General features: G+C 48.2%; 1 protein-coding gene across 1 annotated transcript in view; it reads right to left on the bottom strand.

Moving 5' to 3' along the window:
- The window catches only part of LOC120032783 (trinucleotide repeat-containing gene 6C protein-like), a 64,253-nt gene that overhangs the window by 33,268 nt on the left and 15,758 nt on the right, over nt 1-15,227 (bottom strand). The window contains exon 4 of the mRNA XM_038978964.1: nt 9,673-10,038. Within this exon, the coding sequence (XP_038834892.1) occupies nt 9,673-10,038 (366 nt within the window). The remainder of the gene's footprint in view (nt 1-9,672; nt 10,039-15,227) is intronic.

Here is a 15,227-nt window from a genome sequence, read left to right as displayed (position 1 = left end):
ACCCACACAAGTGGCTCAGGTAGTGCAGCTCATCCAGGATGGCACATCAATGTGAGCTGTGGCAAGAAGGTTTGCTGTGTCTGTCAGCGTAGTGTCCAGAGCATGGAGGCGCTACCAGGAGACAGGCCAGTACATCAGGAGACGTGGAGGAGGCCGTAGGAGGGCAACAACCCAGCAGCAGGACCGCTACCTCCGCCTTTGTGCAAGGAGGAGCAGGTGGAGCACTGCCAGAGCCCTGCAAAATGACCTCCAGCAGGCCACAAATGTGCATGTGTCTGCTCAAGCGGTCAGAAACAGACTCCATGAGTCTGTGCAGGACGTTTGGCATTTTCCAGAGAATTGGTTGGCAAATTCGCCACTGGCGCCCTGTGCTCTTCACAGATGAAAGCAGGTTCACACTGAGCACATGAGCACATGTGACAGACGTGACAGAGTCTGGAGACGCCGTGGAGAACGTTCTGCTGCCTGCAACATCCTCCAGCATGACCGGTTTGGCGATGGGTCAGTCATGGTGTGGGGTGGCATTTCTTTGTGGGGCCGCACAGCCCTCCATGTGCTCGCCAGAGGTAGCCTGACTGCCAATAGGTACCGAGATGAGATCCTCAGACCCCTTTGTGAGACCATATGCTGACACATGCACATTTGTGGCCTGCTGGAGGTCATTTTGCAGGGCGCTGGCAGTGCACCTCCTTGCACAAAGGCGGAGGTAGCGGTCCTGCTGCTGGGTTGTTGCCCTCCTACGGCCTCCTCCACGTCTCCTGATGTACTGGCCTGTCTCCTGGTAGCGCCTCCATGCTCTGGACACTACGCTGACAGACACAGCAAACCTTCTTGCCACAGCTCACATTGATGTGCCATCCTGGATGAGCTGCACTACCTGAGCCACTTGTGTGGGTTGTAGACTCCGTCTCATGCTACCACTAGAGTGAAAGCACCGCCAGCATTCAAAAGTGACCAAAACATCAGCCAGGAAGCATGGGAACTGAGAAGTGGTCTGTGGTCACCACCTGCAGAACCACTCCTTTATTGGGGGTGTCTTGCTAATTGCCTATAATTTCCACCTTTTGTCTATTCCATTTGCACAACAGCATGTGAAATGTATTGTCAATCAGTGTTGCTTCCTAAGTGGACAGTTTGATTTCACAGAAGTGTGATTGACTTGGAGTTACATTGTGTTGTTTAAGTGTTCCCTTTATTTTTTTGAGCAGTGTATTTCCTCATACCAAAAGCAGGAGAAAAACAAGATAAGTCTAGCCCACACTGTGCAACATAGCCTCAGCCTACAGACACACAATACTCTCCTTAACGCCGATGAGAAAAACAAGTCCCGGTAACAACTAATAATAGGCTCACTTCATGCCATGTGGCTGTAATGAATCAATGAGAGGCAGCTAATCAATGGACTTATTAATGCTGTTGGAGAGAAGAGAGGAGGTATTGATCCACCGACCACCATGCAAAGCCAACCACTAAACTGGTCTTATCTACAGAGAGGACCTAAGAACACTGCTGTTCCCACTCGTCTTCATTACTTTAGCGCGGGGTCGGGGCCAATTGCATTTCAAGCCGAGTAAATTCAGACTGAATAGAAATGAGACTGACCTCAACCTTGCTTACGTTATGAAACTGCACATTGTTGAAGGCTGTATTCTTATAATCTATTTGTTTTTGTAATTCACAAATCCAATTAGCTCATCAATTGTCATATCAAAAATAATGGTATCCCATTGCTAGCTATATTATCTATGAAAAAAAGCATTTACAATGTCATCTTAGACATTTAGAAAACGTATAGCCTCCGGCTTCCCTTAGACGCTTCACTGAATTTATTTAGTACCGTGTGAAAGTCGGGTGGGCCGTATTTGGTCATCACCTCGTTTCAAATAGAGATTCTTACCTTCTATTAGCTCGCTATTGGAGTCCACTGGATTCTATCAGACCGTTCGGTGATTTGCATGATTGCCTGGAGTTTATCCATCACAGATAAAGCTATGGTCAAAACAATCCGGTCAAATAGTGTTTGGGGACTAGCTTCTGTTTGAGACACACTGACTGACAGATATGTGGTTAGGCTTAAGATACAGCGCAACACGCCTCCGAGTCCCTCCAAACGCAATTTTCCCCTCAACATACTTATCTCCTCTTCTCAGAATGCCTTATCACACAGGGTCGTCAGTGCGTGTAGAAAGGCACACACACACAGAGTCTGTAATCAGCTCTACACTTCCTAGAAAGGGTAACCAGAGGTACCACAAAATTCCCATCTCAAATCCTAACTTCAACAATGTTGAAAAAGACTTCCCATTAAAAGTTTCTCCTACTACATTTTGAGAGAAAAAAACAAGTGCGTCGGCGGGCATTCTCTTCCGCCTCTCGCACTGCCGGCTGATAGGTTCCGCCTCTCGCACTGCCGGCTGATAGGTTCCGCCTCTCGCACTGCCGGCTGATAGGTTCCGCCTCTCGCACTGCCGGCTGATAGGTTCCGCCTCTCGCACTGCCGGCTGATAGGTTCCGTTCCACCCCCGCCCCCCCCTTCAAAACTGCACAAATAGAAAATAACATCTGGGGCATCTAGGGTCAAGCTGAGCTGCACGTCCAAGACACATTCCACAAAGCACAGTGGCAGACCAGCCATGTAACAAAAGAGTGCATTAGGCTGAGTAATCCTTATGTAAGCACACCATGGATCCTTATGTAAGCAACCTACATGCTCTGTTCAAAAGTAGTGCACTATAAAAGGGAATAGGGTGCCATTTGGGACAATTTTTCTATGGCTTTGTTCACTTAGGAATACATATCTCCATACCACATTGATCATAACTCTCCATTGATTTAAATAGTCCCGGTAAGTAACATCTTAAACCCACAACTGAACCACAACCACCATCTCTTCCTCTTGGTCTTCGAGAACAAACACATCAAAGTCAGTACACAACATCTAATGTCAGTGGCCAGCGCCCACAACAAACAATGAGGTTTTGCATGACGTGCATATTTTAGGAGTCATTCCAACAAAGAGCCCTGTGTGGGTGTGTGAGAGATTCAGTGTCTTTGGCAGGATTTTGCTTTGGTAGGTTTGGCACCGTTTCAACGCCATTGTTTTGGTGCCGTACGCCTGCCTGCCTTTCAGTCAAATCGGAGAGATAGCTAACCGCTAACCTAACATACAAAAGCTCATTGTTTCACTGACGCCAACACCCACAATGTCAATCCATGTACCTGGAAGGCTGCTAGGTGTTTGTATATATGTGAGGAGAGTAGGATGACAGCACCAGCGGTTCTGACGCACACAAGCGTCGCTCCCCCTCTCGCTCGCTCTCTGTCTCTGTCTGTCTTCAAGCCCGCCGAGCAGCAAGGAACGCCATTTTATCAGGCAGACCTGAAACTCAGCCAAGAGCTCAGAGGCTGCTGCCTGCAGCAAGAACGTCTCGCTCTGCCCTCTGCTTTCTCCCTTTCATTTATTTGCTCCCCCCCCCCCCTCTCACACATTTTCTCTGAAGGGGCATAAAAATAGGTTGCATGATAAATCAATCATTTACTACACAGAAAAGCGTGCAGTTCAGCCCTATTTTTTTCCTTTCGTCACTGTCCGTCACGGATACTACAACTCCACGAGCGAAACAAAATAACCCCGGAGTAGAGAAAGAAAGAGATAAGAGCTGATGGCAGGTGTAAAGAAGGGGGTCAGGGGTAGAGTGGAAAAATACCTGAAGAGAGGTGGTGCTGCTGCAACACCATGCTGTGAGGCGCTACGCAGAGCAGGGAGATGCGGCAGCCATCGCCATCCTCCATTAAATTCAATGTGTCTGCTACTGTTCGCTGCAAAGCATTGCAACTGCTTACTTGATACGATGCCAAGAAATTGAGGCTGGCTGGCTGCGTAATGTGTGTGTCACGTCTCTTAGGTCTACTCAACCTTGCCCACTCTTTTCCTTACAACTCTGTACAACCTTATTTCTGGTAGGCATTCCAATAGATTAGTGAGAAATCTTCCTGCTTCGGGGAAAAAGGTGTGTGCCTGTGTGAGAGAAACAGGGGACAAAACCAAAGCTAAGGCAACAAGGGAAAAAAAGGGGACAATTCTATTCCGTCTCTGTGTTCAACCGTCAGTAATGTTTAGCTGCTTCCATTCTAGTCCCAATTAGGAGGGCAGTGGGTACGATGGTGCTCGCTGAATGAATAGCGGCGACAGAAATAAAAACAATAGGGCTTCTATTCTTTGGTTCTGCTGCTGCTCCCTGGCACCAAAGATGCAGTGCTGTGAGAGCACGCACACACACATCTGCATCAACAAAAACGCTTCATAAAGCAGCTCAGCTTCCTATCATAGAGCACTCAGAATACTCAGAATACTACTCAGAATAAGACAAGGCGACCGTGATGCTAGCCCTGCCGGGGAAACAACTACCAGGAGATCAGGCTGCTGCTGATGAGGATGCTACTAGCAGGCAGCCAAAAGTTAGCCAGGGTGACAGGGAGAATGGGGGAGGGGTTGACAGTGGCAAAGGGAGAGACACAGAGACGGCATGTATGAAGAAAAAGAAAGACACGGTGCACCAAAAAGGATTAAGTGCTTGTAGTCAACATCTTGAGCAATAGCGTAACCTTGGAGCTAGCTGTGAAATGCAGCCAGGAGCCACACGAATGGGACCGAACCGGATGCCATTATTCTCCCATTCATTCAACACCGCCAATCCACCACATTATCTCCAGCCAAACCTCACCGTGACACACCAAGCAGTAAACGCACCATTTAATCCCTTTTGTTCTCAAAATGGATCCTCTTTCAGGAACTTCTGAGTTCCAGTCTCCGGGATCAAAAGATTCTGGTTTGTTTTCCAGAAATGGAGACAGAAAAAAAGAGAGAAAAGGAATGAGTGGGCACAGGAGGGTTTAAAACCGGAGAGGTAGTTTCCTCTTGGTTCCCTGGCAGAGTCTGGGCTAATGAGGCCACTAGGGGCTGGAGGAGAAGGGAAAGCGAGCGGTCCGGGCGAGCGAGAGGGCGAGCGAGGGAGCGGGGAGGGCGAGCGAGGGAGCGGGGAGGGCAAGCGAGGGAGCGGGGAGGGCAAGCGCGAGCGAGAGAGGCGAGCGAGCGGGGCGAGAGAGAGAGGGCTGGCATTCTCTCTAAGAGCGAGCGGTCCGGGCGAGCGAGCGGGGAAGGCGAGCGAGCGGGGCGAGAGAGGGCTGGCATTCTCTAAGAGCGGGGAGGGCGAGCGAGAGAGCGGGGAGGGCGAGCGAGAGAGCGGGGAGGGCGAGCGAGAGAGCGGGGAGGGCGAGCGAGAGAGCGGGGAGGGCGAGCGAGAGAGCGGGGAGGGCGAGCGAGAGAGCGGGGAGGGCGAGCGAGCGGGGCGAGAGAGAGAGGGCTGGCATTCTCTCTAACCTAGTCTGGCTTTAGAACTGCATGTGCTTCAGCCAACTCCATTGACTAGTGCAATCAGTATCATGCATATAACAGTGCTGTGAAAAGGTATTTGCCCCCTTCCTGATTTCTTATTTTTTTGCACATTTGTCACTTAAAATGGTTCAGATCAAACAAATTTTAATATTACACAAAGATAACTGCCTTTTGTGTTTACTTGGGTTAAGTGATGATTTTAGTTATTAAAGGGAAAAAAGCTATCCAAACCTTCATGGCCCTATGTGAAAAAGTAATTGCCCCCTAAACCTAATAACTGGTTGTGCCACCCTCAGCAGCAACAACTGCAATCAAGCGTTTGCGATAACTGGCAATGAGTCTTTCACATCGCTGTGGAGGAATTTTGGCCCACTCTTCTTTGCAGAATTGTTTTAATTCAGCCACATTGGAGTGTTTTTGAGCATGAACCGCCTTTTTAAGGTCACGCCACAACATCTCAATCGGATTCAAGTCCAGATTTATACTAGGCCACTCCAAAACCTTATTTTGTTTTTTTAAGCCATTCAGGAGGTGGACTTGCTGGTGTGTTTTGGATTGTTGTCCTGCTGCAGAACCCACGTGTGCTTCAGCTTGAGGTCATGAACTGATGGCCGGACATTCTCCTTCAGGATTTTTTGGTAGAGAGCAGAATTCATGGTTCCAATCAATCACAGCAAGTCGTCCAGGTCCTAAAGCAGCCACAGACCATCACACTACCACCACCATATTTGACTGTTGGTATGATGCTCTTTTTCTGAAATGCTGCGTTACTTTTACGCCAGATGTAACGGGACGCACACCTTCCAAAAAGTTACATTTGTCTCATCAGTCCACAGAATATTTTCCCCAACGTCTTGGGGATCATCCAGATGCTTTTTGCCAAAAGTGAGACGAGCCTTTGTTCTTTTTGGTCAGCAGTGGTTTTCGCCTTGGAACTCTGCCATGTTTGCCATTTTTGCCCAGTCTCTTTCTTATGGTTGAGTCATGAACACTGCCCTTTAACTGAGGCAAGTGAGGCCTGCAGTTCTTTAGATGTTGTTGTGGGTTCTTTTGTGACCTCTTGGATGAGTCGTCGCTGCGCTCTTGGGGTAATTTTGGTAGGCCGGCCACTCCTGGGAAGGTTCACCCCTGGGAAGGTTCACCACTGTTCCAAATTTTCTCCATTTGTGGATAATGGCTCTCACCATGGTTCGCTGGAGTCCCAAAGCTTTAGAAATGGCTTTGTAACCCTTTCCAGACTGATAGATGTCAATTGCTTTGTTTCTGATCTGTTCCTGAATTTGTTTGGATCGCGGCATGAGGTCTTGCTTTTTGAGATCTTTTGGCCTACTTCACTTTGTCAGACAGGTTCTATTTAAGTGATTTCTTGATTCAACAGGTCTGGCAGTAATCAGGCCTGGGTGTGGCTAGTGAAATTAAACTCATCTTTCCAAAAATGTGATTAACCACAGTAAATTAATGATTTAACAAGGGGGGGCAATTACTTTGTCACATAAGGCCATGAATGTTCGGATAGCTTTTTCCCCTTAATAAGTAAAATGATCACTTAAAAACTGCATTTTGTGTTTACTTGGATTATCTTTGTGTAATATTAAAATTTGTTTGATGATCTGAAACATTTAAGTGTGAGAAATGTGCAAAAAAATAAGGAATCAGGGAGGGGGCAAATACTTTTTTTCAAAGCACTGTAGCTCTGAACATTGTTCACTTACGTGGCCCTGACAACGACGGTCAAAGGAATCGCCTTACGGCTAAAGCACATCAGGCAGTGATCACTGACGGGAATACCTGGCTGAAGAGTCATCAATGGGACGTGTTACATATTGGTCTTTATACGCAGACAAAACAATCGCGTCTGGAAGTGGAATCAAAAGAATAAATATTCCACCTCATCCAGGCGTTTGAAGACAAAGCCAAGGGGCCAAATGAGAAGGGCGGCAGGGCCAAGGCGTGTTAACATCTAGCCAACAGTATTCCTTCTGGCCACATGCTACGTCACCCAGGGACTTAGGAGACAGAGAGCCATGAATGAACCAGCTGTTGTAGAGGACTGAGTGCGTTTCCCACAGCACGGCTTGCATCTCAGACCCCCACTGTAGCACCTGCTATGCTACGAGACGAAGGCCAGACAGGCTGCAGCATCAGCTGTTGTATTGGAGGGGGGGGGGTCTAATGAGGACCACAATGGAAATAGGCCTATGACTTGTGTCCATTATGATTTTTTATGCATTGATGTTCTCACTCGAGTCTTGTGCATTTTAAAAATGGGCAGATCAAATTAATTCATTATTGAATTGGTTGATTGTGTTGTGACCATCCAGGCCTAGTGTGTAGCCAGCTGGGCAGACAGATGTGAGAGGACTTAACTGGGTCAAGGCAGTAACAGTGGATCTCCTCACTGACTCTTGTCCAGTCACCGTCACAGCAGGCCTCTGGGGCTGGAAGCGCCAGTGTCCTCTCTGTACTCTGAACCATGATGACTTCACTAGCAGGGAGGTCAAAGGGAAGCTGACCACAAAAGCAGAGCTCATCTACATAGTGTCTCACATTCAGCCTGGGGACAAATTAGATTGGCCCCATGTTTGCATGAATTTTGTACCATGCTGGCAGGAAAAAAAGTTTCCTCGTAAACTTGAGTGCTGCTCGATACCGAAATCAAAAGCATGCTTCTCAAAACTGCATCCATCCCAAATCTGTACTCCTGACTGTCAATGCCAAAACTAATGCTGTATCTCTTTCCGTAATTGGCAGTAGAGTACAGCTGTAAAAAAAAAAAAAAAGCTATTTATGACAAGGCAGACAGACGCAGGGAAGGACAGTTGATCAGAAGCCCCCAGGGACCCCCAGGGACTTAAAGCCTTCCCCAGCTCGGGCCTCTCCTGCCTGGGGCGGTGTTGCGCAGAGGGCCCCTGGGAGAGCTGTCCAGCCAGTCAGTAAAAAAGGTCATCAGACCATCAGTGTGTGCGCATACACACACTGTATGTGTGGCAAAATTCGTCTGTAATGCCCTGTGCTGCCCAGGGCTCTGCAGAGAAATTATGTTTACAGCGATGCTGCAGGTAGCCCCCTCAGAGTAAACATGGGAGTCAGTAATGGAAGACAGCACCACAGAGGGAGGGGTAGAGGAGGAGTAAAATAAAATAGTATGTGAACAGACACAGCAGAAAGAGGACGAGGCGGAGGGAGACGAAGAGCTAAGTGCCGTACAACAATTCGCGGTGCGGTTATCTGTATGTTCTGCATTTAACATGGAGGTAAACCATGTCAATAAAGAGAATAGATACTAGAGGTGTTGGTTGAAATACCTTCCATTGGGATGTGAAGACCGGTGGTGGTCAGAGAAAAGCTGCAGGGTCGAGGCATAAAAAGGAAGACGGTAGGCTAACATGGTGGTTCACCAGATAGCTTGCAGAGACAGCACGCCTCCACTCCCTCACTGGAGGAAAAACAATGCTGAGAGAGATCTACTCAAGGCTCATATTGTTTGTCCACCCACTCTCTCTTTCGTTCTCTAAATTAAAGCCCACTGGCAGGTTTCTCCGCAGTCCACAGACCCGGTCGCTGGGAAGTTCATTTAAAAAAGGTGACCGCGGGCGGTAAAGGTCCCGAGCTCTCTCCAATCGCCACAGCACCTACTCAGTGGCTCAACACCATCACGGCCATATTTCAATAGCGTCAAGCTAAAGCCTCTCTGCAGTGCACAGAGCCCCTGTAGAAACACAGTTGAACCAATGGGTCAGAGTGGAGGAGATTCTCAGAGTAACACACCGTCATCAATTCCCTAATGTCAGTGCTCTAGTATAGAGAGAGAACAGGGGTAGTAACACCAAGGCTTTTTGGACTGACCCATCATACGGATTTGCGATTCGCTCCACTCTTCCTCAACCTATTGCAGGGCTCTAACACTGAACATTTTACTCACATACGTGCCTAAATATTTCTGTCGACCTGGAACTTGAATTTTAGCGCACCTAGAACATTTTGGGATTATAGCTTTAATATTTCAAATACTATTCGTTGCGCTCCTAAATGTATTTGTGTGCGCCTACATTTTTCAAGTTAAGCACACACGTGTGCCTTGTAAAGGTCAGCGTGGAGCCCCATGTTGAACAGCCTCACCCATCTACCACGATGACCTGTGACACTTCATTTCATGGGACCAATTTAGTAACATCAGCTTCTCTATCAAGTTACACAGAGATACAGGACACATTCCTACTGAGGAACCAGATCTAGCCAAGGAGCCACGGGTAAGACGCAATAAGCAGGGAACTGACCTGTGTGGCGCTTGCCTGCGGAGGAAGAAGCGGGGGCACCGGGGGTGAGCGGGTCGGAGGCAGGGGTCACGGTGAGGCTACTCAGGGCTCCGGCGGGTAGTGGCTGGCCCCTCTTCAGTAGCTGCTTGTGCTCCTGCTGGCGGAAACGCGGGGGCACCTCACGGGGCGGGTAGCGGGGGCCTGAGGACGACGACGGAGGCTGAGGTGGGGTCTGCTGCTGTGGTGTTTGCTGGGTGCTAGGGGGGGCGCGCTTCCCATTGGTTCTGACTGAAGAGGAGGAGGAGGGGGGGTGTGAGGCCTGGGGCAGGGTCACACAGGTGGTGGGGTGGTGGAGGGGACCGGGGCTGGGCTTAGCTGGCTCTGGCACTGAAAGGACGCAAACACAACACAGGAAGCAAGGTATTAGCTAATGCTGCACAGCACACATCACTAATCCACTGTACTTTACAAGACAACATTGTTGGTTGAATGAGGTTAGTGTTATCATATCCCTGATCGAGTACGACATGAACACACTGATCATTTGAACATGTTGATTTGAACGGATGTTCATAGGTTGAAACATTAAATGACCTCTAACCTTAGAATACATATGGCAAGGTTTTTAGTCTCAAAAACGTTACACCCCAAATATCTGACACCCGTATAACATGGATTGAAAACATATCCCTTGTTTACTAAGGAGAAATCAAGCGAAACGTGGTTAGCATTTCCAAAGTAGCGTCTTAGTAATAACCTTCCCTATGAGCCAGCCTGTGCTTGAACACCACCGACAGACCGCCCAGACAACATGAAAGGGCAAGTTCTCTCACACACACACACACTCACCTCTGCCTGACCCTGTGCATTCTTCTGTCTATTAGTTTCCCAGGAGAGAACAGCCCTCTAATCAAGCCTTGCCCAGACTGAGTGGCATTAGCAGTCGGTACTAGCAGGACCTACTGTGTCAGCCTACTGTAGCTAAAAGGAGCTTAACTGAGCCCTCTGGGTGAGCACGAGGCTGGGGCTGGACAGGCTAAGAGCTGCCCGCGAGGGAAGGAGTGGAAAAGGCACAGAGGCTTACGGAAGCACAGGTGTGTGTGTGTATGCGTGTCTTCGCAACAAGGCTTATGGAGCACAAGTGTGTGTGAGCATTAAGCAACTGCATTGGAAAGAGGTTAACACCCTACATATCTGATATGGTATGTGTGCTCCCTGTCCACGCTGAGCAGGAGAGCACGGCAGCCATATTTGTCTCACAACGCTTCCTGACCTCAGTGTTGCGTTGAGCTGCTACATCAGTTTGGTGAATGTGAATACTGTTTGTTGTGGTTCTATACTCCCTAGGTGGCTACAGAGGACAATTCATAGGCTGGTTTTAAAAACAACTGGCTGGCAGCTATGCCTCAGGGGAGGAGAAAGAGAAGAGAAGACAATCACAGACAGCCAAGAGAGGAGAAGGGAGAGAGGGAGAGCGAGAGAGAGAGAGGGAAGGGATTGGCACAGGAGAGATGCAGATTAGCAGGCAACAGATTAGCAGGCAACAGATGTCACTCTCCTGGGAACACAGGAGCCACTGTCAGGACTCTTGTCAAGACACGCATACAAATGCACACAATGACATTCGAGGTTATATCAGTCTGACCAGTTAGGACAACTGCAGCTTTTGTCATTCGTTCATGTTGACCAAGTTGTGGCTCCAGAGAAATCTAACAGGGTGGGACTGTGTAAAATCCCACACGAGAACAGTAGAGGACTGATGTGGCTGACTAGCTGTCCTGTGCTGCAGCAGCAGGGGTTAAAGCAAACACTGCAGGCAGGCCCACGCATTCCCTCTGCCTGCCAAAGGCCTGTCCCACTGCCAACACCGTTTCTATAAACAGAGCACCCTCTGCACATGAGCTGTGCACCCCTGTAGCTCTGACACACACACTCTCAATATACTTCAAATACACGCAGACACAACCAGGTTCTCGCGCTCACACAAACTGCATACTGCCTGCTGATCAACCTCCCTCTCTGGTCAGAGCTGGCCCCTCCAGCAGCAGGAGCTAGCTAGCTGGTTGGGAGCTGTAGCAGGCAGCGGGTGATGCACATACCTGATTAAATTCAGCCCCAGCCCGCCTGACACAGTCACAGCCAATCAGCAGGCAGGGTGCTGCATCCTCAAAACCCACCCCATCTCTCGGCTTTCCCCTCTCCTTCATCTTTCGCTCTCTTGCCTTTCACAATGTCCACCCTATCCTGTTCCGTTTCTACCTCCTCTCAGCCATTCCATTCTCTCCCTTCAACCTGTCCCTCGCCCCCCCTCCCTTTTATTCTCTGGTGCTCCCTCCCCCTCGTTCATCCAATTCAGCCTCCGTCATTGTTCACTGCTGCTCTGAATCCATTAGGAGGAAGCAGATGGACTGCTGGGCTGTTACTGCTCACACAGAGGCCGGAAGCCTCTCTCTCACACTATGAAGCACAGCTTCTATGACGTAGGGGGGGGGTGTGTGGGTGTACGTTGTGTGTGGATATCCCACATTATGCGAGTGTGACTTGGGGGGTTCGGTGTGTGTTCCACTCTATTCTCCAGTAGCCTCAGTTTATGACAACACTGGTGCTTATATAACACAATGAAATAGCTATTAAAGCACTATGTGGTGCGTGTAAATGATCACAGTTTATCTAGTCTATGATGTGAAATTGCTGTTATTCCATTATTCCATGTGTAGCCATCTTTGTAATAATCTCGGGAGAGAGTAGGTGTGTGTGTGTGTGTGTGCTCGCACGAGAGTGTGTGTGTGAGCATGAATGACGGTTACGATACGATAGGACGTCTCGGCTCAAAACAAAGACTGTGCAAAACATTAGTCTTTTTCTTTTTTGGGGAAGAGTTCATTTTTAATCCATAATGGACGCTAAAGTGCTTTGTGGGAGATTTCCGAGGCGAGGGGAAACCAAATCCCTTCACCAGGATGAGAGAAAGCCATATCAAAATGCTGTCTAGTCAAGTTCCCTAGCGCCATCATTTGTGAGAGAAAACCTTCTTTTTTTTTTATATATATATATATATATATGGGAGATTCACCTGCATATCTGATGGGAGAGATAGCAGGTGATACGTGTGACACTGTCATACACCAAAGACTTGGAGGGGAGATTGAGAGATAGTAGGAACACCCAGAGCGAGAAGCACAGTAAAGGGAAAGAATGAAATATGTAATGAATGGAGAATGAGAGTCAGAGAATGGTATAGAGAATTCGAGAGCGAAAATGAGTGTGTGAACGAGAAAACGAGATGGGGAGCAAACAAACTGCAATACTAGACCCTTTGGGGGTTGCTAAAGCCTTAAAACACTATTTGATGTTCAAAGGAGAGTCAATTAAATAAACCATTATAACGAGTCGCACTGTAAATTCCATTAAACCCTCTGAATGGAGAATCACTCCTAGTCAAACATGTAATTATGGCCTCCTGTCCCCCACTCTCAATGGTTAATTACACCGAAAGAGAAGAAAAAGCTTGAGCGAAAAGGATGATGGTCAAGAGGGCAGGCCCTGGTGCATAAGGAGCCATTGGCTCGGTTGTGGAGTGTGTGCCTGGCTTTGAAGGGTTCTGGGAATCGTCCATGTCAGAGGTTAGCTACGTGCTGCTATTGTGTGATGAGGACACATTTTAATACGCGACCGTGTTTACAGCGGGGGAGGGCTGTGTGTGGAACACATAAGTGGACTATAGAAGAGGTTTTACCAGCCTCCTGTATTGAGTTACATGACCTCCTGTATTGAGTTACATGACTTCATGAAAAGCCATATTTTTCATATCCAAGAAACACATTGGAAAGAAGTGATGTAGTGGAGACTTAACTAAACCATCTGACTGATGAGGTGTATTAGTGTTTAGTGGCCGTGTTTAAGTGGATACAGGGTAGTTGAGAGGACCGACAGTACTAAAGGTTAAGAGGGGCTATAGATTTTAGTGGTACTGAAGGAGCAGTAGCTTTGAGTGGCGATGGTTGCTTGTTAAGATACACCCAGACAGCGTCTTGTGAGAGTGGTTACATTGGGGGGGTCTGAGGTTCCATCTGTCAGTAGTAAACCCTGTAGCGGGTCAGAGACCCCCCCCCCCCCCACACACACAGAGAGACTAAAAAGGCACAGCTTTCCACCCCTCACCCTTCCCTGGGTACTAGGCCGTCACCATGGAGATGAGCACTGTTCCCATGCCTAATGCACCTCTGCTCTGTGGGCCTCCTGTGAACCCCCACCCCCCGACACACACACTAATGAGCAGAGGGCTCATCTCAGCAGTGTCGACCCATTCTCTCCACACTTTCTACGTGTTTTAGGAGTCTGGTTGATCCATAGAGACGATTCATAGAGATGGCATGTTAGATTTCACTATGGTAAATAACACTATGGGTAGCTAACACTAAGCCAAAGTCCCACACTTAGATACGATTCAGTCAGTCTTCCCTTATCCATACAGTTTATCCAAAGTAGGAGGTAGCACAAAGACTGATCTAAGGTCAGATGTGTATTTTCTACACCTTATGGTGAGGAGAAGGTAAGCTGATCCTAGATCGGTGCACAAGGACAGCTTCTATCCATGTGCCTTGGGAGTCAGGTGTATACCACTGAGCCAATGCTTCCCACGTAGATATGATTAGTCAGTAAATCCCCGTCAACACACAAAATGGCTGAATGGTGGTTTGGACATGAAGAGGCAGAATGTGACCTGAAGCAAAAGACAGGAGGGCTGCCTCTTCCAGACATACCAGGCAGTCCTGCTCAGCAACACACACCCTCTTCCCCCACACAAAGAAGCCTCTTCGTTAAACGCCATTAACATCAGCACATGCACTTCACTATTAATCTGCCTTTAAATGTGACATGAGCCTTCTCAGCTGTGGTATAACTGAGGGTGTATTGAATTGCCTCTTCTGTCTGCAGTGTGTGAATGATAATCCAACATGAATACACGCAGAAAATCCCCCCCACCCCCCTCTTTCTCTCTCTTTGTCCTCTCCCTTCATCCCCCTCTCTCTACCCCTAATCAACCCCCTCGACTTGACATGCAAGCAAAGAGAAAACAATTATCCTTCGCATCCATAAATCCACGGGACGTACACCAGGATCCAGTCACTCACTATTCATTTACAGAGTATTTATTAATGTTGCAGTTCGACACAGAAAGGCGACGGCGCCCCTCCCCCCCACGGGAAAGTCAATTATCCCCCAATTAGATTGCGATTCAAGAAATACGACTAAAAAGTGTTGACACAATTAATTGAATGTGAAATCGCAAATTAATCCAATATGCATATTACGATGCGATGTCGTCCAGTTTCCCGGGTGGAAATAATGCAGTTCTCCTGTGGCGCCGTGTAAATATGGCAGTCGCCGTGGCAATTGGTGGGTCGCCATGGTAGCAGGGCAGGGTCTACCCGGAATGGGAGAGAACAGCCTGGGTAAAGGTGTCCTCATGCTTCCCTGCCGAAAACAGTTCGGAAGAGTACGTGCATATAATAATATGACGACATTGTGACGTTTTTGTTCATTTTTTTATTTGGTAAGGTTTTTTGGGGCAG

Source organism: Salvelinus namaycush, chromosome 39 (assembly GCF_016432855.1).
Source record: "Salvelinus namaycush isolate Seneca chromosome 39, SaNama_1.0, whole genome shotgun sequence".
Classification (NCBI taxonomy): Eukaryota; Metazoa; Chordata; class Actinopteri; order Salmoniformes; family Salmonidae; genus Salvelinus; species Salvelinus namaycush.
Note: the sequence above shows the minus strand (reverse complement) of the source record. Positions and strands in the feature narration are given on the sequence as shown.